The sequence below is a fragment of the Mus caroli genome, chromosome 17, assembly GCF_900094665.2.
Source record: "Mus caroli chromosome 17, CAROLI_EIJ_v1.1, whole genome shotgun sequence".
Classification (NCBI taxonomy): domain Eukaryota; kingdom Metazoa; phylum Chordata; class Mammalia; order Rodentia; family Muridae; genus Mus; species Mus caroli.
Genome location: NC_034586.1, coordinates 20,814,383 through 20,842,136, shown reverse-complemented (window position 1 = coordinate 20,842,136; position 27,754 = coordinate 20,814,383). Strand labels below are relative to the sequence as shown.

Below are 27,754 nucleotides of genomic sequence, written 5' to 3'. Positions count from 1 at the left end.
CATGGTGGCTCACAACCATCTGTAATGGGATCTGATGCCCTCTTCTGGTGTGTCTGAGAACAGCGACAGTGTACTCACAGACATAAAATAAATCTTGACCAAAAAAAAAAAAAAAAGTTATTGCTCTTCTTCCAGAGGCCCTGAGTTCAGTTGCCCCCATCCATGTCAGATGGCTCACAGCCACTAAGTCCTGCTCCAGGAACCGATGTCCTCTTCTAGCATCCACGGGTCCTGACACAGACGTGTGCTCACACTCACATGCAATACATAAACATGGTTTAAAAGATTACTTATCATGTGTGTATGCATGTGTGTCAAGATAGGTGTGGAGATCCGAGGAAAACCTGAGAGAACTGGCTCTCCCTTCTGTCATGTGGGTCCTCATGTAGACGGACTCAGCTCATTGCCCTTGGCAGCAAGCACCTCCACTGTGAGCCCATCTCGTCAGCTCACCTTTGAATCTGGAGCTTACTGCCAGAGCTAGGCCTGGTAGCCAGCAAGATCTAGATCTTCTCATATATGGCAGTCCTTTTATCCTGCCATAGAGGTTCAAGAGCACGCTTAGATCTGACCCCCTGTGCTGTACATGGGGTCTCCACCTCCTCACATTGATCTGACTTCCAACTCTTCGTGATTCAACTGATGAATATCTTTATCAGGTATTCTGCCCTCTATCACTGTGAGAAAAAGACTTTCTACTTCTTTGAAGTCACCTACTTTGTGGCAATTTGTTATAGCAGCCGTAGGAAGCTAGTGTAGTTCGAATGGGTCAATGTGGGGCTAGAGAGGTAGCTTAGCAGTTCAGAGCACTTACTGACTTTCCTAAGAACCTGGGGTTTGGTTCCCAGCAACAACATGATGGCTCACAACCATCTACAAGTCTAGTCCCAGTGGATCTGATACCTTCTTCTGACCCTGAAGACATGCACCTGGCCCATATACACACATGCAGGCAAAAGAATCATACTCACTACATAAATAAATCAAAAAAATTCAAAGGGCCGACACAAAGAGTTGAGGAAGGCATGCATATATGGCACAGGAGGTCAGATGTAAGCATGCTCTTGAACCTCTATAGCAGGGATAAAAGAACTGCAGGATATCGTGGCTTTGATGCTTGGGAATAACTGGCCCTTCGGAAGAACTGATTAGGAGAACTCTTGTGCTGAGTTATGCTGCCTCCTGGTCTCCATGACTCAGGAGGAGAAAAGAACACAAGAATCAGGAGCTGCTGAAGCCGACATAGCTCCAGGGACTCACTTGCTCAAGGTAGATGTCTACGTTGCCTCCAGAAGATGGGCTTATAGATGCGACTGCCAGGAATGGGTGGGTGGGGTGCCAGGTGATGTGGGAGGGAGAGCTGGGTGTGTCTGGAGCTTTGATTCGGTGGTCAAAATACAGCGCCATGATGATGCACAGACCTAGTCAAGGATGAAACCTGCAGGGCGGGAAAACCAACCCCTAGTGACAACGTGCAGAATTACAAAATGGAAGCAAACCTACAAAGACACGTAGCAGCTTTAAAATGTTTCTTAAATGAATGCAAGCCAATTCATTTGTTAGAGATCTCTACTAAGGAAAACTATAAAATCAGAAGCAAAAGCTTAAACTTGGAATGACCCACGGTGTCCTGGAAAAAGAAGTAAAATTCATTGCTATCAAAGAGAGAACTAAACAGAGAATGCAAGTAGCAAGTACTGAAACGGGGGGAGGGTGTTCAAATAATTCTTGATCATTCTCATTCGATAAGTATCATTTCAATTTATACACATACTTCAAAGAAAACATTAAAACACAATAGAAGTAAACTACCCATCAAAGAACATCTCTACAGAGAAAAACAGCATTCAGCTTCATGGAAACCAAAAAGCCCAAGACCGTCTTCTAGCTATGACTTACAGGTAGTAGAGGGCAGTCAGGATCACCAAGCTACAGTGACGGGGGAGGGGGGAGAAGCTGCATTTCATTTGTTTCATGGGCTCGAAAGATGGCTTTGTGGTTAAGAGGGTCTTCCAGACGACATGAGTTCAGTTCCCAGCACTCACATCAGGCAGCTTCCTCTGGGATCTGATGCCCCACTGGCCTCTGCAGCCTGCACATATACACATTAAAAATAAGCCAGAGAAGGTGGCACAAGCTTTCAATTCCAGCTCAGAAGAAGCAGAGATCCCTATGGGTTTGAGGCCAATATGGTCTACTACAGTGAGTTCCAGGCAGCCAAAGATACGTAGTGAGATCTTGCCTCAGAATAAGAAAAATAAAAATCTTTTTTTTTTTTTAAAGGGCAACATGTCAGCTTCAGTATGTCCATTTTATACAAGGTTCTAACTATTCATTCTCTCCTTCACTTGTGCTTAAGTTTTTTTTTTTTTTAATTATTATTCATTTGTTTTTTCAAGGCAGGGTTTCTCTGTGTAGCCCTGGCTGTCCTAGAACTTGCTTTGTAGACCAGGCTGGCCTCAAATTCACAAATATCTGCCTGCCTCTGCCTCCCAAGTCCTGGGATTAAACGTATGATGCACTTCTGAGCACAGCACTTATGTTTTAAAATGAGAATTAGCCAAATAATTAAAAAGATATTAAGTCAACTTTAGGAAGCAGATGCTCACAAAAAAAATAGTTGTTTAAAAATCTGTTAATTTCTTTAGTTCAGGAACAAGTTTCAAGTATGTAGGCCATAAAACAAGAAAAGGCCAATTTCACTTTTTCCAGTCAACTGATCCTCATTTTTATACTCATTTTTATACTGAGTATTTTTTTTTTTTTTTTTTTTTTTTTTTTTTTGGTTGGGAGACTATTAATGACTACTTCTATTTCTTTAGGGGATATGGGACTGTTTAGATCTTTAACTTGATCCTGGTTTATCTTTGGTACCTGGTATCTGTCTAGAAATTTGTCCATTTCGACCAGGTTTTCCAGTTTTGTTGAGTATAGCCTTTTGTAGAAGGATTTGATGGTGTTTTGAATTTCTTCAGGATCTGTAGTTATCTCTCCCTTTTCATTTCTGATTTTGTTAATTAGGATGCTGTCCCTGTGCCCTCTAGTGAGTCTGGCTAAGGGTTTATCTATCTTGTTTTTTTTTTTTTTTTCTCAAAAAGCCAGCTTCTCAATTGGTTGATTCTTTGAATAGTTCTTCTTGTTTCCACTTGGTTGATTTNTTTCGAGACAGGGTTTCTCTGTGTAGCCTTGGCTGTCCTGGAACTCACTCTGTAGACCAGGCTGGCCTCGAACTCAGAAATCCGCCTGCCTCTGCCTTCCGAGTGCTGGGATTAAAGGCGTGCGCCACCACGCCCGGCTATACTATTTTTATACTCAATCATTTTCAGAGGTAAGTGCCTCCATCATGCTAACTCTTAGGAAAGCTGGTTAAATTCATTATGCCCAAGGAGTCATACTAACAAGTAAGCTTAAAGACAAGATACTCCTCTTAGAGACTCCTCTTGTTGAACAAGAGGATGGGTTCTTAAGTAGCCTTTCGGGATAGTGACCAATGATATAGAGTTTAGCTCTCTGGGCCAGAATAAGATCACTAGCTGCATCGTGTACACATTACTGAAGGACAGTGTAGTTCAAGGTGGTCCAGTCAGGTCATGTTATCTTTACAAGCCACCCAAAGATTAACCAATGAGAGGATTTTGGCTTTTTTGTCTTCCCCCAGCTTCATACTAAATGCATTCAGGGGGAACCCACGCCGCAACTCAAAAGTCCAGCAGGGGGCTCTAGGATTGTGCAGAGAGACAATGTGAAGCCAGCACAGAGAGAGGAACCAAGAGGGTCCTGGCAGGTCATCTCTAGGTCCCAGGCCGATCCCATCCCACCCCTAGCCACTCCCCAGTCCAGCCCCAGACCCCTCTGCACCTTAGGTATAGGAATCTAACTTCGCCAGATTCCCCGTGCCTCCGTGTTGCCCCGACAACGCCGCTAAAGAAAGCGGAAGCTGTCGAGGGACAGCCGCGCCTCCGATGCCTCCCGAAACGACCACTGGCGACTTGCGGCGGAAAGAACCGAAGACAGTCGGTACCTCCCGGCGCAGCTCTGAGTCTTAGGCCCACTTTAGGACCAGTTTGGGTTTTCCGCTGATGGGTGGAACTATTTGCTATTCGGGGTATGCTGCGTCGAGGCTCCTAATACTTTTCTCCTCGAGTTCATCCTGCCCACCCCACGCAGGCCATCACCCGGCACCTCGCGGAGCTTAGTTGCATTGCATCGGACGGGTAGGCGCAGCTCGAGAGCTTCTCTGGGACGTTCTGAGTACCGGACACCGCCCCGGAGTGTGGCGCGTTGACGTCTCGAGAGACCGCTGCGAGCGGTATTCAGCAGAGGCTTGCAGCAGCTAGGCACAGGGTTCCCTGGGTGACCGTGCGCACTTTAGCCAGTGTTAGCCAACGGCGAGTGTCGCTGGAGAGCAGGCGCAGTAGCACGGTCCACGCCAATGAGCCAAGGGGATAACCAGAGGCGGGGACCTCCTGCGAACTGGGATACTTTTTTCAAACGCCACATGCATAAGCATTAGAGTTTTTAAAAAAACATTTCCTTATCGCTTCAAATAGGAAAAGTGTTAGTGGACTATGCTACGATACATTTATGGTCCTAAACCTGTTTTCAAAGTGCAAAGTCCCCACCCGAGTTCGCGCGCGCTTCAAGACGCCCTGCTGAGGCGGTGATTTCTTCTCACGCATCCGTCAACATAGTCTCAGCCAATCACAGCCAGCAGCCCGATCCTATTGGCTGTCGGTTGGCCAATCGGAAAAGACGCACGATCCGCAAGGGCGCGAGGTTGCCGTCACAACACGCCCCACTTTGCGGGCCCGCCCCTGTACACCGTGCGGGCGCGCGCACGTAACGTCTGCTGACCAATGGCAGCCTAGCTGGTTGGGCGCGCCCGCAGAAAAGCTGGACGTGCTCGTCTTTTTTGCGGGACGTTCGCCCCTCCCCGCTCCGGCGCCGACTTCAGGTCCCCGGCGGCCGCCGTAGCCGGAACTGTTTAGAGCGCGGCGTCCCAGGTGTGGGAGGGCGAGTGGCGGCAGCACCGGTGCCGTCAGCCCCGTTAGCCACGCGCCAGTCCACGGAGAGGTCTTGCGAAGGGAACAGTGCCTGGTGACCGCGCCTGACACCTGACCACCAGCCCGGCGTCGCGGCTTCGCCGCAGCCGGAGCTGCCGGGCCCGGTCGGTTCTGCGGAGGCCCGGGATCCGGGAGCCAGGCTGCCGGGAAGCGTGGATGAAAAAGGTGACCGTAGGCTGCACTTGGGAGCCTTCGGGATTCGCGGAGGGGCCGCGGTATTCGTGGGCTGCGCCGCGTGCAGCCAGCGGTCAGCTCCTCAGGAAGGTGCGAGCTTCTCCCACCCGAAATGGGACAAAGGGTGTGGAGCCGGGACGAGGCCCACAGTGCCCGCGCCTCCCACGGTCAGGAAGTGACGGGTTTCGGTGACGGACTCATGGAGTCCACCGCCGCTGGGGAACGACCGGAATGTGCCTGGGGACACGGCCTAGCGCGCTGGCGAGTGGGTCCTGTTGGATTGATGCATTTTGCTTGGTGCTGTTGGCAGTGCTGGTTCTGGGAATGGGTTTCGTTCCCTAGCACAATGACAGGATTTTGGGAACCGTGGTGAGGGGGTTAAAAGTGAATAGGTTCGAAGTCTTGTGCCATAAAATCATTTAGCGTAGGGTAGTGTCTTGTGTGGTTCTGTGCCAGAGTTTTCTTAAGGTAGTATTTGAAAGATCAATGCCAAACAGGAAAATTGCACACCATTTTTTGGCAGCACCATTTTATGGTGTTACTTCGAGTTTTACATCTCTGTCTCTACCTTCAGTCTGTTTCTTTGTTATCATTGGTACCTTGCTCTGTCTGGTTTTCTTATTAAGTGGAATGTTTTCAACAGTTATGTTGGACCTAGCGTCTGCTAAAGAACGGCGTGTTTCTCTGTCCTGCTTCATCATGTACACAGCCTGTCTTTAAGATGTTGGAATGTACCTGAACTTTAGTTTATTCTGAGTATAACTTCTGGCTACAGATAATTATTATTTTGCTTATCGATATCTTATGGCAGTGGTAGAAGGTACAGGAAGAATTTTGTTGTTTCCAGAATTGTTTACATAGTTCAGTTCCTATTCTTAAGATCCGACTGGAACATAACAGTGTTTGCTGTCACTTTTCCGGTGTTCTCTAACCTGTTCTATGCAACAGGCTTTGTTGAATGAGAGGTGTAGTTGGGCCATCTCCCTCCTGGGAAGGTTTCCGGAGTGCAGAATCTCTCTCTTGCATGCCAGCTTTGGAGGGAGCGGCAGTTTTGGCCTATGGAGCACTAGGGGCTCGGAGGGCAGCGCGGGCCGTTGCAATAGGCAGGTGCGCGACTTGATCGCGCGCGGCTCGGGAGCAGAGGGGAGGCACGGGCAGTGCGGGGAGCGAGGCGGGATCAAGCTGGGGGCCATGAGCTGCGGCTCCTTGGGGTAGGTGGTGGCGGGACGGCGGTACAGCGGGACCCAAAGCGCAGAGGCCAGGTCATGCTGCCGTGCCTTCCGTAGCTCCGGGCTGTGTTGGTCTACTTGGGTTAGGGGCATCCAAGGGCGGGGCGGGGTCCCGGTCCGGTCGGGCTCAGCACTCTGCGGGCCCTCGGGCGGGCGGCGGGCGGCGCTGGAACAAACAACGGCCGCCATGTTGGGAGGCCGGCGGTAAACTTCTGCCCGCCGCCCGCCTCACCGCTCCTCGTCTCTCTTGCCGCAGGATGACAGTGAAGTTGGGCGACGCCGGCAGCGGGGAGGAAGGGCTCAAGAAGCTGGGCAAGCGGACCGCCGATGAGGAGTCGCTGGACGGAGAGGGGCCCGGCGGCGCGGACGCGGCGGACAGCAGCAGCACAAAGAGGGACGGGCAGACCCCTCGGGCCTCCGGGGCCCCCGCGCCACCCAGAGGGCTGCCCACCCCGTCTCCACCGCAGGGCAGCCCCCAGGACCAGCACCATTTCCTAAGGTCCAGCGTGCGACCCCAGAGCAAGAGGCCCAGGAAGGACGCACCCTGTGCTTTGGGCAGTGGTGGTGCCAGCGGTTCCGGGCCGCGAGGAAAAGGTAGGGGGGAACCTATCCTGTGGCGTCTGACAAGACCTCCTCGGGTGGCACTTGCAGGGGCACGTGCCCACTTCCATTCCTTGGAGGCTGTTGCTTTCCTCTTAATATTAATATACAGGGCAGTGATATTGTCCTTTCTCTGGGCAAGAGACATAGATTCCCAAAGGGTCCCTGTCGGTTTTTTATGGATGGCCATTTTAAATTACGCACAATAGCTCAAGTATAGGCAGAGAAAGTTCCTGCTCTATTTCCACACCTCAAGTAGTGGGAACGGAACAAAGGAACTAGCTTTTGTAATTTATGGACTGGGGAGGCTGTTGATGGGATGGCAGAGGCCGGCTTTGACTTACTATCTTCCACCAAAGTGTTCCTGGCTTCAAAGTTTGAAGAACAGAGAAATGGGACACTTAGAGTTTCAACTGAGGTATATTTGGTGAACCAGAAAGGCTCTCCACTGGATGAAATTGACGGTGACCTATCAGGGGCAGCCCACAGAACTGTCTTGTGTTGACACTGCAACTGCTTTCTTGAAGCCTCTTACCAAAGTAAAAAAAAAAAAGTGCCATGTGGGTTCTTCACAGGCCTTTATTTCCCTGTCTGGTTTTCTCTTTATATTTCAGCATCTTGGTTTTTACCTATGCAGGCAATTTGCTCTTACATTCTTTTCAGACCAAGTTTGCCCCCCACGACCCCGTTCCCGCCTGTTTTTTTAAAAGACAAAATCTGCTGATAGCTTGGGCTGGCCTGGAATTCACTAATGCCTTGAACTCATTGTTCTGCCTCAGTTTCCTGAGTGCTAAGATTACATGCCAAAACCGATATAGTTGATAGTTGGCTTATATACACTTTTTTAAAAAAATAAAATAACAAATGTGACATCAATTTTCAGTGAGTTCTCCACACTTACAGCCAGGCATGAAGACACACTTTTAATCTAAGCACTTGGGAGGCAGAGGCAGGTAGATCTGAGTTCGAGGCCAACCTGGTTTACATAGCAAGGTCTTGACCATTGTGAGACTCTGTATTTAAAAAACAAAACCCAAAACATTTATTTATAGCAGCACTTGAACTATAGTAGTTCAAATTTTTCATTTCTTAGGGAATATTGATTTTAAATTACCAAGGTGATTCTGGTGGTTTTAAAAAGAAAATATTTCAATAGCCAGTAGAGAACTTGAATTGAGGGTCTGACGCAGGTGTGTCCCATTAAACTCACTTCTGCCTCATCCAGACTCATGACATCACCAAAAGAATTTCTGAAGTGAGTATGCCAGTTTAAAGATGTAAGCATGAGGTAACTTTGTATGTTTCTAAAACTGAAAGCTGCCTCACAAGTTTATTACTTCGGTATTAGGAGAACACGAGTTTACAAACTTGATTGTTTTGTAAAGTCCTTTTCACTAGAGGGCACAGGTGTGCTGGAGCTTCTGGGGTCTGTGCTAAGCTCCTACGTCTACAGTGACTTTGGTGATGGTGCCTCAGGAAGGCCTGCATGTGCACTCCCACCGGTACCTCACCTGCCATGCCTTGACCACTCAGTTCTCTCTGTTCGTTCAGATCTGCTTTTCTGTCCAAGATGTACCCACTTGAGAAAAGAGGAACAATTGCAGTTGTTGATGCCTCTTAAGTTTGGCTGCTGGGAAGAAATATGTTCCTGTAAGCACACCAGCTAACTCATAAGTAACTGTACATAGCAAGGGTGCTGAAGCTAGTGTTGAGTGGGTTGGGAGCTGGGAAATGACGAGAGCGGTTCGTTTGCACAAGTAGAAGAGGTTCCCCGTTAACCTCTCCCATAGATCACTGGTGCTTCTGGTTCTGATTGTTGTCCACTATGTGGCTATAGTAAAGTAAGCTATCCTAGTGCTTCTAGGAGGGAGTGAGAATCTGTTTCCTATGGCAGCTTCTTTGGCAGTGTCTGCCTTCCTGCTAAGTTCTCTCGGTAGCTGCCATCCACTCGTGCGCTGCACAGGCCATTCAGATACACTTCACCATGCCCTGGACATTCCTGGGCTGGCTTTGCAGAAACTTGTGCTCAGTCATCAGTCACCTCTATCTACTACCAGGAGAGATCAGGTGTGACCACATGCCTAAGCACACTGTGTAGCCAACCCTCAGAAATGGCTCTCTGGAGGAACATTTCTCCTACACACTGGAAATGTCCACTTTGACTGGCCAGCATAGGTCAGTAAGAAGTGAGGAGTACCTGCATGTGCAGTTCTGACTTGGAAAAAACCCTGATTTGCATATGTGAAGGGAGCTGACAGCTCAAGCAGTGGCAGTTTCTTTGCTGGTTCCATCTTCTAAGTCTCATTGTGATGGGAGTTTGGGAAGAGTGACTTATGGAGAAGAGGGAGGCCCTCCTTGTTTGGTTATCTCTGCAGAGCTGTGCTTTTTTCCTCTGAGGACAGAAGAGTAGATACTTTGACTTGAATAAACATTTTTCTAGTATAATTCTACAATTTTTTTTTTTTTTTTTTGGTGATAAAGAGAGAGACTTAGTGTCCCTCACGGCAGGCATTTTTCATTTCTATAACTCTGCTCTTGAATGGCTGTAGAGGCTAGTTTATTGTTTTTATCCTAAGCTCACTTGAAGTCAAAAATGACAGATCTGCTTATTGTTCCAGTCCTGCCACATACCAGAGACACTCAAGGATCCTCTTGTGACTGAAACCCAGAGTCACTGAAGCTGTCCATAAGAACCTGGGCTAGGACCTAGGAGCCCCCATACTCTTCCTTAGTTGGCTAGTTTATGAACTGGAGAAGTACTGAGTAAAATGTTCATTTCTCAGAAAAAAGAAAAATAAATCACCAGGTGTGTGGTGGCAGAGCCTTCAATCCCAACACTCCAGGGACAGAGGCAGGCGGAGCTCTCCGAGTTCAAGGACAGCCTGCTCTACAAAGCAAGTTCTAGAACAGCCAAGAGTACACAACAAAACCCTGTCTGGGTTTAAAAAACAAAACAAAACAAAACAAAAAACGGCTAACATATACAAAGACTCTTGTCTTGCTTCCAGCTACACCCTCTGTGATATCCATTACAATAGCAGACAGCCTGAACATATGATTCCTAATTCTGACAAAGACTCCACCTGTTGTGATGTTTCAGAAGGTAGCAGACCCCAAGGCAGAGAGGAAACTATCAAGACTGTATAATTGCATATAATTTTGTTCTTGAGACAGTTCTCTCTAGCTCAGACTGGCTTTGAATTCACAAATGGATTGCTGCTGCAGGCTCTTTATTACTCAAAGGTTCATGATAAATTATAAAGGTCAGGGAAGTTGGTAAGTAGGAAAAGTAACACCAGCTACTGAGCTGAAAGCTCAGAAAGCTTTAGCTGGCTTGGAATTCAGCTCCAGCCTCTGCCTACCGAGTCCTGGGATTAAAAGCATGTACCACTACACCTAGTTCAGTTCCTCTTAAAGTTACAGTGAATAGTTTCTATGGTGTCTACCATGGTAGGTAAGACTGACTGCCTTTTGCTAGTAAGACTGACTGCCTTTTGCTAGTAAAGAATGTTTTAACATCTTGCTATTTGAAACCTTATTTTAGATTGGTCAGAAATTATTTCAGATAGCAAAATCATAAATTGAAAATTGCTATTGTCATATGTAGTATGGAAGTCTTTGGTTAGGTTGAATAACGATGGTCTTATCACTATAGAACAATGTTAAAAACTACCTAGAACAGAAGATATTTCCAATAGTTTGTAGTTCTATGGAGGTAGAAGGTATTGGCTATAGAAGACAATAAGGAAATCCCTGTGGTATTCCATAAAGAGGTCCTATGTTTTATAGAGACGGGGATTTTAGTTGTGATTTCTTTATTTGTGGGAGGGATGGGAGAACCTTTGAGGTATGACACTGAGCCTTGCAGGTCTGAGGACAGGAGACTCAATGGAAGGAAGGGGATCCGTGCTAAGGGATAAGAGTCCAGGCTCCAAGTCTCCTTCAGAGTATAAAGGGGGGCAGCATCTCTCACAGAACAATTGCTGTGTACAAATGACATCTTTGGGGACTAATTGAATGATCAGAGTTGAGAGGGATCCTCATTAGTTTATTGAACACTTGCCATATTGATCTAGTAGCAGCTTTGGATGTTAATGATGACAGGGCTGGGGCAGTGGTAGGTGTTAGGGTTCATCCATTGAGACTGCAGTCCTTGAGTACTAGCATGCTTAGGAAGAGTTCCTCCTATGTGACCCAGGTAGAGATGGTCTCTCTCAGATACCTTTGGGACTGTACAAACAAAACTGCTTGAGCCAGCTTCTGGTGTGAATGTCCTTTGCCAGCAGAGACACAGAATCTGGGTTCCCTTCATGAACTTTTGCCTCTTGCTATGCCTGTGTATCCTGTAAGCTGTGGTGGCTTTGTTGGGCCTTGATGGTGTGTGCCATCCTTGAAATGTCTCTGTCTTAATGTGCTACAAACACAGGCCATATGGTTGCCTTTTTTTGTGTGGTGATCAAGAGTGGCCAAGCTTAGAGTTGGTTTACAGACACCTTGCTTAGAACAGGAGTCTGGGAATCTCTTGACTTAGCTGGGTACCTGCTATTCTGGATTTAACGTACCTAGTTCTTAGAAGGAAGCTCATAAGCCACAGAGAGACAGACTGTCAAGGCAATGAGTTAATGTTCTTTTAAATTATGGCAGATTTTAATGGTATCCTCTGAAGTTACCACGTTGTTCTTGTTCTCTCTCCCCCCTCCCTCCCTTTCTGCCTCCCTTCCCTTCCTCTTCTTCTCCCTCCCCTTCTCTAGTCTTCTCTCCCCAACTTTCTTTTTTTTTTTTTTTTGGTATTTTTTTTGAGACAGGGTTTCTCTGTGTAGCCCTGGCTGTCCTGGAACTCACTCTGTAGACCAGGCTGACCTTGAACTCAGAAATCTGCCTGCCTCTGCCTCCCAAGTGCTGGGATTAAAGGCGTGCGCCACCACTGCCCGGCCTCTCCCCAACTTTCTTTCCCTCTCTTGGTGATTGAACCTACGGTTTCACCAATGAGCTATATCCCCAAACTCAGTCATGTTTGACCAGGCTGGCCTCCAACTCAGAAATCTGCCTGCCTCTGCCTCCCAAGTGCTGGGATTAAAGGTGTGTGCCACCACCGCCCGGCTTGTATTTTTAAGAATTAGAAATAGGGGCTGGAGAGACAGCTAATCAGTTAAGAGCACCGACTGCTCTTCCAGAGGTCCTGAGTTCAATTCCCAGCAACCACATGGTGATTTACAACCATCTGTAACGGCATCTGATGCTCTCTTCTATTGTGTCTGGAGACAGCTACAGTGTACTCATATACATAGAATGAATAAGTACCTCTTAAAAAAAAAAAAAAAGAAAGAAAGAAACAGAAATCTTTCAGAGTTGTAATTTGTGAGCCAGGTGGATTGGGGAGATGGTTAACCTTTGTTTCCTTATCTTTCACAAACTGAGGTCAAGTTTCAAGTTTTGTCCTTCCAGAATCCTTATGTATAATAATAAAAGCTGCTGTCATAGTATGTTTTGGTCAGAGAGGGTAGTACCTCAAGACGAATAGTAACACCATAGCGTGGAGGTGGGCAGCAGCGTGGGGTAGGGAGAAGCCTGGATTTACAATGGGGGAGTTGGGTCACTCGGTTTCCCTGCCTGGTGACCTTCGGGTGTTCATGCTTTTGTAGCTCAGTTTCCCTCCTCTAAAAGAGGTTTTGGATCTGGACTAGGTGCTCGTGTTCTTTGTCTGAGACTTTCGAGCTCTACTTATTATAAAGGCAGAATTGAGTCATACACAAGTGTCTGTGTGTGTTTTAAAGTTGAAGTCATCTTTTATTACTCCCAGGCTTGCTGTGTACTGGGCAGCCATGTAGCAGAGAGGAGCTACTCTGTTTTCTCAGTGTTCCTGTTTGATAGCCAGAGTGACTTTTAACCTCTTCAGGTGATGTCAGAGCAACAGGGAAGGAAACCACAGCCATACATGCTCTAGAGACTCCTACTATAGGAATGGCAAGCTGTGTGAATAGAGAGGAAAATGTTGGGATTGGTAGGGCACAGCTGACCTGGTAGCAATAAGGTATCTGTGGGTTGATGTACTGATGTTGGCCAGAGACGGTAATGGGCTTGGTGGGAGAGGTTCTCCAGAGCCTGAGTGTGCTTTTGTGGAGACTAAGGCATAGGAGGCAAAGACCAAGCCGATACTCAGCCCCTTGTCTGCCGCCACCGCTCCTGAGCTGTCACTGAGCTTCTATTGTGTAAACCCTGGTGCCAAACTTAAGCTTGGGACAACGGGAACCTGTCATTGCTTTTAGGGGACTCTGCATTGGAGAGTCTGTTTGTATATACCATCAAGTCCCTTCAAGTTCCAGAGACACTTGACTTATCATGCATACTGTTAACAAAGCCCTCTGTGCTTGGAGCCTTGCCCTTCTCACGTGCCTTTGCACCTATGGAGCCTTGGCCCTGCATCCTGGGGAAGCGCCCAGTGCTACCGGAATCCCCTGAGGTATTGTCTTTTTAACTTTTGCTTCAGCTGTTTTCCTGCTCACTTTGATCATTTTCTGTTTTCCTGGACTGAACTTCTTCCAGGATGTTGTCATTGTAGCCCACCAGGGTTCCTGATTCTGCTTCCTATTTTTTTTTCTTTTTTTCTTTCTTTTTTTTTATTACGTATTTTCCTCAATTACATTTCCAATGCTATCCCAAAAGTCCCCCATACCCCCCCCTCCCCCCCCCTCTTCCTATTTTTATGTTTTCTGTTTTCACCTGAAATTTTGAAGGGAGACTAGGTGTTATTGTTCTTTCTCCAAAGCTTTTGAACTCTAGGATGCTACATAGTACATGCTAGGAATGGTTGCGTGGAGTAATTTACTTTTGTACTTGAATGTCCAGGTTGCCTTAATTTCCCTCCTGAGGTTATATAGTACTTCTGAAATAACAGAAAGAGAGGCCAGGAATCTCAGAGTAAATGGCAGGCCCTTGGACAGTGGCTGCTGCTCTGAGGAGTGGCTTGCTGACTCAGCCCTTCTCTCTGACATAACTTTGTGCCTAGGATTAGGATTTGGGCCACTCTGCCCTGAGGGTTCCTTCTCCCTTGGATTGGTGTTAATTCAGTTCTCGTTTACAGTCACTCTCCTTGTCCAGGTCACAGTGAGACAAGGAAATCTCATGATGTTTGTCAGACACTTGGCTTCTGGGATTTAGAGGCTGTGTGTCTACTTTTGAGCATGCTTGCGCCAGCATGGACTAACAGGAGTTAACCTGAATGGTCACAGAAGGGGTGGCTGTATGGCATGCTGTTACTCAGGAGAGGAGAGCTTGTGTTTCTTGGGAAACTAGAAGTAGCTCTGAAGTCCTCCATTGTGGGTACAGAGGTGGATAGCCAGCACTTCCTAACCAGCAGAGTATGAAGATCTGTGTGCTCCGGGTACCAGACATTCTGGTGTTTGAGAATTGTGAGTCCTCCACGGAAGTACCTCCTGTCTCCCGGAAGCGCTTTCACAGCCTGCCTGCTGCAGGTGCCTGAGAAGCCCCGTGCTTGCTGTGCTGAGGGAGAGTCTGGAGGTTTGTGCAGCTCTCCTTGGCCTGCGGTAACGTTGCTGGATAGATGCAGACTGCAGTCTATTTTCACTTTGTTTCTGTGTTCAGAGCAGTAAATACTGAGTAGTAAATATAGCAGTGATTGGTCCAGCAATTTCTACACCAAGTAACATATTTTGTACCATCTAGGAAGGTGCCCATGAGCCATTTGAGGTCTTTAACTGTTTGAAATTTGGCCGGTCTGATTAAGGAACCTGCTTTTCTTTAGTATGTTTTGTTAATTTATGTTATTTGTTTATTTTGTGAGGCAGAGTCACTATACAACCCTTGGCTAGCCTAGAACTCACCTACATAGATCAGGCAGGCTTCAAACTCATAGAGATCTACCTACCTTCTGAGTGCTAGGGTTAAAGGTGTGTGTCACCATGTTTTCATTCTTAGTTAGTACTTAAATAGCCTTATGTGGTTATTTTTTTGGTAACTGGACAGTTTGGCTCTGTTAAGCTATCAATTTTTATAAGTCTGATAGTGTTGTCTCTTGAAGTTAGTCCACATACATCTAAATGACAAACTAGAGGCCATTTGATGTAGCTAGCTGGCTAAAATGTTTTCCATGTGTGTGAATGTGCAGTTTTCTGACTTCTGAGTGTGAGTTTCCAAATATTCAAATATGGCTGCTCTTTGATTCAGGATGGGGTTACCTCCTAATAAACTCACAATAGGGTGAAGACTATGCTAAGCTGAATATCTATTTAATAATCTGTGGCTAGAGGTGGCTAGAGAAATAGCTTAGCAGTTAAGATCTCTTACAGTTTATTCAGAGAACCTGAATTCCGTCCCAGCACCCATATCAGGTAGCTCACAACCACCTGCAGGTCCAGCTCCATGGAATCTGGTGCCCTCTTCTGGCCCCCATGGGCACTCTAATGCATTCCCACACTCACAGATAGACAACAACATGCACACACAGAATAATGATAATGATAATAAAGTAATAATATAAAAGGCTATCTAAGCTAAGTTGTATAGTACCATAAAGAATGATTTATTTCTCCTCTTGATCTTGTCACTGCCAAGATATAGCAGCTTGATGCCATTGTTCAGCATGTAAGGAATATCATATCGGACATTGACAGGCTGAGGCAAGACTGAGATCCCAAGGAAGCTCTCACACCTTTCCATCACCGTCAGTCACTACATGTAGTGACACAGACTACGGCATATACCTAGGGCAGACAAAGCTGCTGCAGGGACTGTCAGTCTTTACTGTCTCTGCTCTCAGCCCCTGCTTGTAGCCCTTATGCATGTTCTAATCTCTAGATGACCAGAGAAAGTATTCTCAAGTATTTTTGGGTTAATAGGCTTCTAATTTTTAACTTTTTCATCTTTTACACTCTTCCGTAAAGCTGCTTCTTTGAAAACCCTGCAGTGAAGGGAGACCCTAGGGGAGGAGCAGCACCGAGGCTGTGCAGGAAGAAGCTCAGCAAGCTGACCAGAGGCTCAGTCTCAGCTGTAAGGGCTGCAGGTCTCAGTAGGAAAACAGTTTCACACTTGCTGATCCATGTATAGTACAAAGGCCTGGACCTAGTACTAGGGAGACTGAAGCAGAAGGATTGCCATGAGTTCAAAGCAAGACTCTGACAAAAAACAAAAACGGGGGTGGCTCAGCGGGTAAGAGCACTGACTGCTCTTCCGAAGGTTCTGAGTTCAAATCCCAGCAACCACATGGTGGCTCACAACCATCTGTAATGAGATCTGATGCCCTCTTTTGGTGCATCTGAAGACAGCTATAGTGTACTTACTAACAAATAATAAATAAATAAATATCTTAAAAAAACAAAAACAAAATTCTGTTGTATGGTGTTTGTTTTTAAAGAATTTTTACTTTAGTGATCTGTCTACTCATAGGACTGTCCAGGCTTGGAAACTGTCGTGGCATTCTGTAGATTGCTTGTTACTTTAAGGTGCTGTGAGTCCCTGTTCCCCAGAGCAAGAGGAAACTCAACTGGCAGACCACGAGGCTAGGGCTTAAATTCTTAGTCTCTGACTTTGTTTTTGTCTCTAGGGCCCCTCACATTTTATTGTGCTACCCTGTTGGCAAAAGATTTGGAAAGATGTTGCTAAAAATCAGGGACTGATACTCCAGGAGAATTTTTAAGGGTAGTGGTATTTTAGGACCCCAGAGATGATGTTAAAGCAGATGAAAGATAAGGGAAGGGTTTTAGGTATGGAGATAAGCTTAGTGGTAGAATGTCCACCTACTATGTGCAAGGCCCTGGGTTCGTATTTCTATTACTGGAGAGGAAAAAAATAGAGAGAAGGGATCTTCAGACTATATGGCACTTTAAGCATTAAATGATCTATATTCTGAAATGCCAACACTATTTATGTAGATTGTTACTTGAAATTCAGTTTATTTTAAAATGTGGTAAGCATATTTCAAACACATTTGAGCAAGAATCAGCATGAAATGTGACTTGTGGCTTTGCTGAAGGGGCAGGGATTAGACTCTGAGTATGGACAAAATACCAGATTCACTGTGTTGTTAAAACTATACAGGCTCTCTCCTCACTGTACAGACATCTTAGAATCATTTGATCAGCTCTGGCTTCTGATCAGGACCCAGTGGCTTTTGAGTGCTGGCATCACCTGTAAAAGTTAGAATTGGGTGTGGCAGTGAGCACTTGGTGCCCCTCTGTCTTCTCTGCTCCTACCCCTCAGCTCTCTGACCGAGTTATTGTACAGTCCTTTCTCTCCAAGGAAGTGACGGTGGTGCATCATCTTCTGGAAACGTGTCTGGGGTTACCCCTGCCACTCCTGCAGGAGGCTCCCGCTCCTCCTCCCGGAACATAGGATCCTCAGGGCCTGAGAAGGAAGAAGGAAAGAAGGTCCGAAGGCAGTGGGAGTCGTGGAGCACGGAGGACAAGAACACCTTCTTTGAGGGACTGTATGAGGTGAGTTGTAGACTTGAATCAGTACCCCCAGGGGTCTTCCTCCTGAGCTCTCATGGTTTATCTTGTGTTCCCTTTGCTGCATTGCTGTTAATTAGGCAGATTCTCTCAAGGATTTCAGAAGTGCCAGGGCAGTTGTCATCTCCTTCCTGGGACTTTTAGGATGATTGCTCTTTCCCAAGGCTCTCAATCATGTTTCATGCATACTTCTTGCCTGGAGTCTGACCCTCCCTAGGGCTTTCCCTTGGCTATACAGTGACTGATTTGGAAAGTGTCCCCAAGTGCAGAAGGACATGTAGATATCTGGCCCTGTCAGCCAGAGTAGCAGCTAAGTCCCAGAAGATATTACAACTTGAAATCAAATGTCAAGTTCTCTCAGTCTAGAAAAGCCACTTCCCAGAAGATCCACTACTTACGAGGCTGTGCCCTGCCAGCTGCCTCCACTGTGATGTTTGCTTTTCATAGCCTTGCACTTATTTGTGAACATACTTTCATTAACATCAAATGTGTTTGTCAAGGTGCTTACTTATATTTTTTAAAGACTTAACCTATTTTTATTTTGTATGTGGGTGTATTCATACTACATGCATGAAGTACCCTCCAGACAGAAGATGCCAAATACCCTGGAACTACAATTACAGATGGTGGGGAGCTGCCATGACGGTGCTGAGAATTGACTTGAGTCCTGTGGAAAGACAGTCAATGCTCTTTTTTTTGTTTGTTTTTGGTTTTTCAAGACAGGGTTTCTCTGTGTAGCCCTGGCTGTCCTGGAACTCACTCTGTAGACCAGGCTGGCCTCGAACTCAGAAATCCTCCTGCCTCTGCCTCCGGAGTGCTGGGATTAAAGGTGTGCGCCGCCACGCCTGGCCCAGTCAATGCTCTTAACCACTGAGCCCTTTTACCATTAAGACAAGAAGAAGAAAAATGGTTATAAGTGTGCTTCTTTGTATGTAGACAGATGGACCTATCTTTTCTGTTTTATATAAGGAGAAATTTAACTGGAGCACAGCCGTGCCCATTCCTTCATGTGCTGTTTGGACTGATTGTTGAGCCAGTAACAGAGTTGGGTGGTTGCAGTAGAAGTGTCCCTTGTGCATGTGTGTGCATGTGTCTGTGTCTGTGTGTCTGCATGTGTCCATCTGTCCCCAGGGTCTTATGCATGCTCAACAAGGAATTTACTACCAGCCTGATTTCCCCAGCCTATGACCCATTCTTGTTTTTGTTTTCATTTTGTTTTAATTACTTGCAGACTCTGTTATTGTGAATAGCACTGTAATGAACATTTTTGTTCAAGTTCCTCATTTCCGATGCCTTGTTTGACATGTTGACTTAATCAGTGAGCCTTGTCCTCTTAATGGTTAATTCACAGGTATGATAGATACACCATGCCGATCCTCAGAAAGACAAGCTCCACACAAGAATAAAGCCCAGGAATTTAAGTCACTTCAAGATTAGAAAGGCAGACACTTCTAATGGGCTGAAGACTTGGTTTTATTATATTCTTTTTTTTTTAAGATTTATTTATTTATTTTATGTAAGTACACTGTAGCTGTCTTCAGACACTCCAGAAGAGGGCATCAGATCTCATTACAGATGGTTGTGAGCCACCATGTGGTTGCTAGGATTTGAACTCAGGACCTTTGGAAGAGCAATCAGTGCTCTTAACTGCTGAGCCATCTCTCCAACCTCTTTATTATATTCTTATGGCTGGTATTCCTCCCTTGTGTGGGTGATAGTCTAAGTTCCTCCCATCCCAGGGGAGTGTGCCTGACATGTTCGTGTGACTTGACCCTTGTTATCCATAGAAAGAATAAAATAGGTACATGTAAGACTTGTTAGGGTAGTTGCAAAAATCATGGAAACATGTGAAGGGCTCTTTTTCTTTTCAGAGTTTTAATAAAGCAAGACGCCATCAATATAGATATCTTCCAGTTGTTCTTTTTAAAGTCGGCAGGTATAATAGACTTGTGATTGCTGCTGGATTGTAAGAGTGTGCAGCTGTTAGTGAATCTCATCCTAATGTGTAAATACTATGGTATTTTCCTTTCTTTCTGGAGACTGAGCCCTGCAAGGTGGTCTGGCTCTCCAGCTGCTGTAAGGGAGCTGTAGGAAGAGGCTTTCTTGTGAAGACCATCCTCTGCCATTCTTCTCCAGTTGGGCTAGCCTTGTTTCCTTTCCTACCAATCAGGCATGTGTTTTTAGATGTCCTAAATCCTTGATTAGTAATAATGTATTAATGCATTAATGCTTTCTGTGATTTTATACACAGAGGGGAAGAGAGGGGAAGAGTTACTGTAGTCTGGTTGCTATCGCTCTAGTAAACACCATGATCAAAACCAACTGGAGTGGAAAGGATTTATTTCATCTTACAATTGCCAGGTCACAAACTATCATGGAGGCTTCGAAGCCAGGACAGGGACTCAGGCAGGAAGCTGGAAGCAGAAACCATAGAGGAATGCTACTTACTGGCTTACTTCCCACGGCTTGCTCAGCTAACTTTCTTTTTATACAGCTCAGGACGGTATGTTTGGGTGGCACTGCCTATGGTAGACTGGGCCCTTCCATGCCAATTATTTCTCAAGAAAATGCGCAACAGTCAAGACCACAGGCCAATGTAATAGAGGTCATTTCTCATTTGAGGGTCCCCCTTCTCAGATGACTGTAGTTGGGATCAAATTGACAAAAAAATAACCAGAGGAAGAGTGTGGGGGATTCACACCTCAGTTGGAGGGAGTCTGACTGAAAGACCCTGATGAGGCCTTGGCATCCATTTAACCAATGTTGGGTGGATGTGGGCAGCTGAAATCTCCAGCAATGGGATTAGTGGTAGCTAAGCATTCTACCTGTAATTCTCTGCCCTGAGAATTGTTTCTGTAATATTTATCAACATATTTGTGTGGGCGCACATGTCCGCATGCACAGGCATATGTGAGTATGCATAAGGATGGTGGGAATAAAACCTTTGTGCATATTGGGCTTGGTGTTCTCCCACTAAAGAGATTTGCATGTGCTCACAGAACCTAGTCTGACTTCTTTACCACCATTGGAAAGCTCACAGCAACACTCCTGGCCCACAGGGTGCAGACGACTAGCCAGATGCAGAGATTATGCAGCAGTCTTTGTCCCATGCCCCAGTCTGTCTCTTCTTTCTTGCTTAAGATACCTGCATCTGCTGGGCATGGTGATGCATGCCTTTAATCCCAGCACTTGGAAGGCAGAGGCAGGCGGATTTCTGAGTTCGAGGCCAGCCTGGTCTAGAGAGTGAGTTCCAGGACAGCCAGGGCTATACAGAGAAACCCTGTCTCGAAACACCAAAAAAAAAAAAAAAAAAACAAAAAGCCACATCTCCAGCTCTGCTGAGCACAGTTTTGGGCCTGACCTCAGATTTGATTTTTCAGGTGATAGCCTATCTAGACCTCACCCCGTGCTAGTAGTGAGTTCTAGTCCCACTGCTAGAAGAGAGCCAAGGTGGCCAGGTGGATGTGCCCTGAATAGATGGCACCTTAGACCTTGGCTAAGTCCTTTCTCTTGGTTTCAGTGGTGTTTCTGTATAATATAAAACTTACAACTGTGTTTCTATTTTATTTGCTTTCCACCTGTATGGTCATTCTTTGAAAAGCATTATTCTTTAGCCATACTGTTGTAATTCACTGCATTGAGAACTGCCTTGAAAGCCTTGTCCCTGATGTGCATCTCAAAGTACCCTACCCATCTCCTGTGCATGCACACGCCTCAGGGATATCTCTGGCTTTTTGCTGTGTAAATACTGTGAGTTTTCATCACCTAGATGTTGAGTCTTTCTCTTCCAGCTTTGCCCAATTTTTGTTGTTCTTGACCCACTTATCATATCTGTAATGAAGTTTAGGACACCTGTGGTTCTAGAAATGCAGGTTGACTGTAGGACACATACTTAACATCCCACAGACCATATAGTTTGAGAATACAGGTTAAGGAGTCATAAATGAGGGAGTCAGGCCTCACAGCAGGGAGCTTGTCTCTGTTTCTGTTGACATTAACAGCTGCTGAGGAGATAGCTACCCAGTCAGACAGAGAAACAAAAGACCCAGCTGTACCTTTCCATGATTAGCTGGTGTGGTTTCTCCTTTATATGAGACTTGGTCTCAGTTTGTCCCTAGGCTGACCTCTATCTCCCCATCCACCTGGCTTAGCCTTGAGTTTCTGCTTCTTGTTAAGTATTTTAAAGCCGTGGATAAGTTTTAAATTAAAATAACTTAACTTTCATTTTGAAACAATTTAAAAATGTTATGAGCCGGGTGTGGTGGCGCACGCCTTTAGTCCCAGCAATCGGGAGGCAGAGGCAGGCGGATTTCTGAGTTCGAGGCCAGCCTGGTCTACAAAGTGAGTTCCAGGACAGCCAGGGCTATACAGAGAAACCCTGTCTCGAAAAACAATTTAAAAAAAAAAAATGTTTTAAGAGGCCAGTGAGGTAGCTCAGCACGTAGAGATTTTTGTCATCAAGCCTGACCTGGATCTCCAGGACCCACCCAGCAGAAGACGACGACTGATGTCCACAAGACGAATCTGATCTCCACATTTGTCCTGTGGTATGTGCACTCAGATGCACTCATACATATACATATACATATACATATACATATACATATACATATACATATACATATACAGAAAATTTTCCCTGGCAGTGATAGGTCTGGACCACTGTTTTCGGGTGGTGCTTTCCAGGTTTTTCTGCATATTGAGACAGCAAATAGCACCTTTGCCGTCATTCTTTCTTACATTAGTTTAAACAACCTGCCTGCTGCCCAGCAGTCATCGTGGGATATGTCTAGTGACTGTCTTCTTTCCATTGCTCTATGTCTGAGGATTACAGATCCCTTTTAGAGAAATTTTTCCTTCTCTCCCTAGTGTTTCGTTACGTACATGTGGGCTCATGAAGGCTACTGTATTATGTGGATCATAATCCACTTGCATCATTAATTTATGCCTCCATGATTTGGGTACAGATTGAAACCAATTTGTATAAGGTCTCATTTTGGGCAACTCTGATTATTCCATGCTTATCTGACAAACACCTCGCAGCCCTGGAATTAGCCATTTTTGCAGAACACTAGACTTCTCTATTAAAATAAATAGACAGGTATGGTGGCGCATGCCTTTAATCCCAGCATGGGATGCCAGCCTGGTTTATAGAGTAAGTTCCAGGACAGCCAGGGCTACACAAGAAACTCTGTCTTGAAAAACTATGAATAAATGAAAGAAAGAAGTTATATTGGGGCTCTGAGGTGCTACTGGCACAGGGTGCTTTCAGCACATCTAACTAGCTCTCTTTTTTGAGACCAGCAAACAGCTGGTTCTCTGTTATCAACACAGGAACACATGCTCCATCCTCAAATCCCAACCACACCCAGATTTTGCAGGAGGTCTTCTAGAAAGGGTTGGTCCTTAGATACGTTCAGAATGCTTCTGTTTGGTTCTCTTCCCAAGGGTGTGTGTGTGCCGCTTCTCTTTGATCACACTTTCTGTGATCTAATCAGCAGGTAGTTTTGAAGAGCGACCCTTCTTTTACTGTAAGATGGTAAGAGCCTGAGCTCTCTGCTATGGACTCCTCCTGTAAGTATCCCTCATGGCCCCCTAAGGGCCACCCATAAGTGCTTGTTCCAAGGATAAGTCTCTGCTTTTCTGCTTCCAAGCTTAGTTTGTTTTATGCTTTGTGTAGCTGGTCCCGTTTGACTTTGATGATGCTTACATGATACCAAAAATTTGTTTTATCTTAACTGCTATGCTTTTATTATGGACTTTGTTTTCTAGCATGGAAAAGACTTTGAAGCCATTCAGAACAACATTGCTCTAAAGTACAAGAAGAAGGGCAAGCCTGCAAGCATGGTGAAGAACAAAGAGCAGGTCCGGCATTTTTACTACCGCACCTGGCACAAGATTACCAAATACATTGACTTTGACAATGGTGAGTGTTACAGAGACCCTGGAAGACCACTAGGCAAAGTTGCCATTGCCCACTCTATGTGACCCTGTATTCATCTGGCTGCTTACTGTAGGATTTGTATCCTAGTGCTTTGGTTGGGGGCATGTCCAGAACCTATTGGTTAAATTTAATTGTGAGGAAGCTGCCCCATCTGTGTAAGGAACCTTATTATTGTTTGAGCTGTGCTTTCTGTGTTTCAGTGTCTTTGAGTATATGTATGTTGGGTAACATTTCTTGGGAGGCATAACACACAAACATCTACTTGCCCTAGAGAGGGACGGAGCCCATGACAGACCAGACCAAAGCACCAATACCACCGAACTCCAGTTTGGTGGGCCAATGCTGTTTTGGTGGGCTACTTACAGGAATTTGAGTGAAGGGTTACTTACAGAAGCAGAAATGACTCAAAGCTTTGTCACCCAAGCCCATCCAGTAGGTGTAACAGCTCAGCAGAACAGGAATCTAATGCACACTGCATGTCCTGCAGTGAGCTCAGCAGATTGGAAACTGTTCTTCTGTGGTGGCTCTGTGGTCTCTGCTTCTTGTTTTCTTTATAGTTTGACTTGTCGGAGAGTCGCTCTTAGTCTGTACTGCTTACTTATATACTCTTGCAGAAGGAGTCTGGCCTAGGAAATCTGGTCAATTTCAGGTATGTGCTAGAGCTATTTTGAGTTGTTTACTTCCTTTCTTAATGGAGCTTCCCTGCAGGAAGTATTTTACCTCCCCCTAGAACATCCTGTTGCAAGCATGCTGTCCCAGACACTCTGGTTGTCTACGTTCTCTTGACATTCTGTGTCTTAAAGTTTCCCAACAAGGTAGGGGAAGATTTTTACCTGGGAGAAAACTGCCTCACGAGAGAAGATTCTGGGTCCCTTATGAGTTTGGGCACTGAGATAAACTGAATTCTGGGTGCACAAGAAAGCCTGAATGTTGCTGCTGTGCTTGGGTGGATGCTGGCTCTGCCAGTATTCTGGTAATCTGTGTTATAGTCAGGATTTACACAGTCCAGTTCATCTTCATAGAGGTGGCTAGATTGTCTCCAAATGGTAGTCTAGTTTCTCGCTAAAAGCACCCTTGATTATTGGCCACTTTCTCAGTGACAGCACCTCTTTAATTCATAATCTAATCAACTGTTCTTTGCTGTAAACCTAGCTTCCTCTTCCTTCCATGATTCTGGATTCTCTCCCTGCACTCAGTTGGTTCCAGCCTGCTCGGCCCCATCCTGCCTTGAATTCCTGCAGTTTCTATAGTGGGCTTGTTCTGTAGATGTTTTTCTTCTAATAATCTCAATTTTCTAGATAGTAAGTTTCTGACATAAGAATCACTGGCATATAGCTGTGGCCACATTCTTCCTTCTGACCTCTACCTGTGCCTTCCTGGTGGCCTTTGGCACCCCTGATCCTCACCTTTCTTGTGGTGGTCTCTTTGCCAGGTCATGCTGTTTTGGCCATGATATGCATCATGATACTGTAGTTTTAAAAAACGATGCCTCATCTCCCCACCCCCTTACAGAGGAACAGATTCTGTGGGATCACACACCCTTCCCTCTCTTGTCTATTTCTAGAGGCCCCTGGGGTTAAATTGTCAGTCGCCACAGCTTGGGGCTTGGGGGGCCATCTCTCAGTTGATCTCTGGGTACCTGTTTGTTAGCTTCCATAATTCATAGGCTCATCAGCATAAGCTCTTTCTGCAGACTTGAAGTCAACCCCTCCATGTTTTTCTATTGTTCCCACCACTGCTGTGTGCCCTATCACTGATTCATTTGCATGTCTCAGCCCCACTCCAGTCCCTGAGATCTGAGGCTGTATCCATCCACATCATAGTATAGTGAAACATAGTCTGTGCCGTCCAGGTGCACTGGTTCCTTTTCTTTTCTTTCCTTTCCTTTTCTTTCCTTTCCTTTTCTTTTCTTTCCTTTCCTTTCCTTTTCTTTTCTTTTCTTTTCTTTTCTTTTCTTTTCTTTTCTTTTCTTTTCTTTTCTTTTCTTTTCTTTTCTTTTCTTTTCATTGTTTTACATTTCCTTGTTGGAGCTCACAGTAAGTTCTGAAAGTCATTCCAAGGCTTCATGTGGGTACACTCCAGATGCTCTTGAGAAGTCTCCCTCAGTGAGATGATGACCCATCACTTAGGATTTAAAGACTGTTGTGGATCAAGTTATGTCCAGTATGATGATTGGATGTGTCTGACTTGTTCATCAAGCTTTACCTTCAGGCATTGTGGATGGGACAAACTCAGGTGTACCCATGGCCCTGAGACTTACATGTTCCTTCTCAGGGTCTGCTAAGTCTGGGACTTTTTTCATGGGTCAGTATTGCAAAGCATATATTAAAGCGATGTTTCTTTTCTGTTCCTTTCTCTGCAGACACACCTCCTGACCCCACATCCTTCAGGGTCCTGGTAGCATCATTTCTTTTAGCGCTATCCCCTCAGGGGTGAGAAATAGAGGCTTCAACACATTACAGGATCACACCAACTGTACTCTTGTGCTTCCCTGTGTGACCACCCAACTTCCCTCTTACCTTTCTCTGCCTGTGGACTATACAGTCACCACACATGATGGGGCCTTCATATTGCGATTCTGGCTCTCCCAAGGTTCTGATGACTCATCATTGGACACGCACAGCCAGGGGCCAGCCACTTGCTTCTGTGCTAGAAGCAGTAGTCTCTGCCAGGCACCTTGACACTGTCCTGCCTTTACAACTGGCTTTCCCATCTGTGGGAACCTCAGGGAGATGAGTAACTACATGCCCAACGTGCTGTGAGCCACATAGAAGTCCCAGCTTCTTCTATGCTCTTATACAAGCAGACTGTATGTACCCTGTCAAGTCTCTGTCCCTCCTGCGTAACATCCATCCTCTTTTCTTCCAGTGTTCTCTCGGGGGCTGAAGAAATCATCCCAGGAACTCTATGGTCTCATCTGCTATGGCGAGCTACGCAAGAAGATTGGGGGTTGTGAGTACTGCTGCTGTCTGGGGTCATCCTGGTGCAACGGTGTCCTGCTCACCACTGATCTGTTTAGTGCGCACGGATCCAACCTTTTTTGTTTTTATTTTTTGTTTTTGTTTTTGTTTTTGTTTTTCCGAGACAGGGTTTCTCTGTGTAGCCCTGGCTGNCCTCGAACTCAGAAATCCGCCTGCCTCTGCCTCCTGAGTGCTGGGATTGAAGGTGTGCGCCACTACGCCCGGCTGGGATCCAACTTTTATCTTGCAATTTTTTTGACAACAAAATAGTTGAAGAAGATCTAATGACCGTGTCTTCACCTGACCTCCCATTTACTAGTGTTTGTTTATGTCTTTCACACACAGGTGCACTGTTTTCTCACTTCCATTTGACTGTAAATCTTCATACCACCCCCTAAGACCTCAACCCTGTGACCTGGAGTACACACTGCCTGTTATAATTGTACTGAGTCATTTTAAAGCTATCAAAGGGTGCAGTACCCTGCTACTTCCTGCCTACATTCAGAGTCTTTAGAATATCCCCAAGTAATGGACAAGTCCTTGCCCAGTACTACTGCTCTTTGTGCAAACTCTTCTGTATATAAAGTGGTTGCATTGCTTTTTGCTGCCATGACTGCCTATCTAAGCCACTATATGATGGAGCATCAGTTCTTAACTGGACCTCCATAGGCCATAGCCTAACTACACCTCCAGGCTATTTGTCCTTATCTCAGCCAGTGGGCCCAGCACAGGCATCTGCTAGTTGTGATATCCAGGAATTCTGACATTTGCCCTTCCCTTCCTCCCTTCTCTTGTTTTTTCCTGGATATGTTTCATTAGGTCCTGTTTGATTTTGTTTGACTTCCTCCACTTGGATGCCACCCGTAGGCCTCTCTCTGTACAACCTGCTAGACACAGGACTGTAGGGCCTTGTTCCTGCCTTACCTTCACTTTTCAGCAACCCATTTCCTCCTGCATATCTGAGCTCCAGTCCCCCTGATCACACGAGGCTTAAACAGCGTTGTATACATTTTTTTCATGTGTTTGTAGTAGTACTTGGAGAGGTTGGTTAGTGTCCATATAAGCGCCATGATGTGCCTGCTCTTGCAGGCCTATGTCTACATTTGCCCTTCCTAGTGTTCTTCCTGCTTTCCTGAAGGTCTATTCTACCTGGGCCCTTCCCTGCAAGTTCAGGGTTTCCTTTCCTTTCCTTTGCTTGGTGCAGTTGTACCTGCATTGGCTCCTTTTCCTTACTGTTCATCTGACAGCTTCATTTTGTTTTCATTCTTCCTGGTTTCTTGAGACAGGGTTTCTCTGTGAGCCCTGGCTGTCCTGGAACTTG

At 45.8% G+C, this 27,754-nt stretch overlaps 2 protein-coding genes across 5 annotated transcripts in view; one reads left to right on the top strand and one right to left on the bottom strand.

The window, feature by feature from the left end:
- Ift140 (intraflagellar transport 140) overlaps positions 1–4,673 on the bottom strand; it is an 86,026-nt gene extending 81,353 nt beyond the window's left edge. The window contains exons 1-2 of one of the 2 annotated variants that reach the window (XM_021186052.1): positions 3,859–4,673; positions 1,261–1,438 (exon numbers count right to left, since the gene is read on the bottom strand). In XM_021186052.1, coding sequence (XP_021041711.1) covers positions 1,261–1,407 — 147 coding nt within the window. In that variant the 5' untranslated portion in view covers positions 1,408–1,438; positions 3,859–4,673. Of the gene's footprint in view, positions 1–1,260; positions 1,439–1,899; positions 2,026–3,858 lie in introns of those variants that run through there. The other variant, XM_029471007.1, reaches the window with a different exon arrangement.
- A 308-nt stretch (positions 4,674–4,981) lies between these two features.
- The window catches only part of Cramp1 (cramped chromatin regulator homolog 1), a 51,505-nt gene continuing 28,732 nt past the window's right edge, over positions 4,982–27,754 (top strand). For 2 of the 3 annotated variants that reach the window (XM_021149887.2, XM_021149886.2), the window contains exons 1-5: positions 4,982–5,228; positions 6,723–7,060; positions 17,321–17,514; positions 23,302–23,455; positions 26,342–26,425. In XM_021149887.2, the coding sequence (XP_021005546.1) occupies positions 6,724–7,060; positions 17,321–17,514; positions 23,302–23,455; positions 26,342–26,425 (769 nt within the window). In that variant the 5' untranslated portion in view covers positions 4,982–5,228; position 6,723. Of the gene's footprint in view, positions 5,328–6,722; positions 7,061–17,320; positions 17,515–23,301; positions 23,456–26,341; positions 26,426–27,754 lie in introns of all 3 variants that reach the window. The other variant, XM_029471204.1, reaches the window with a different exon arrangement.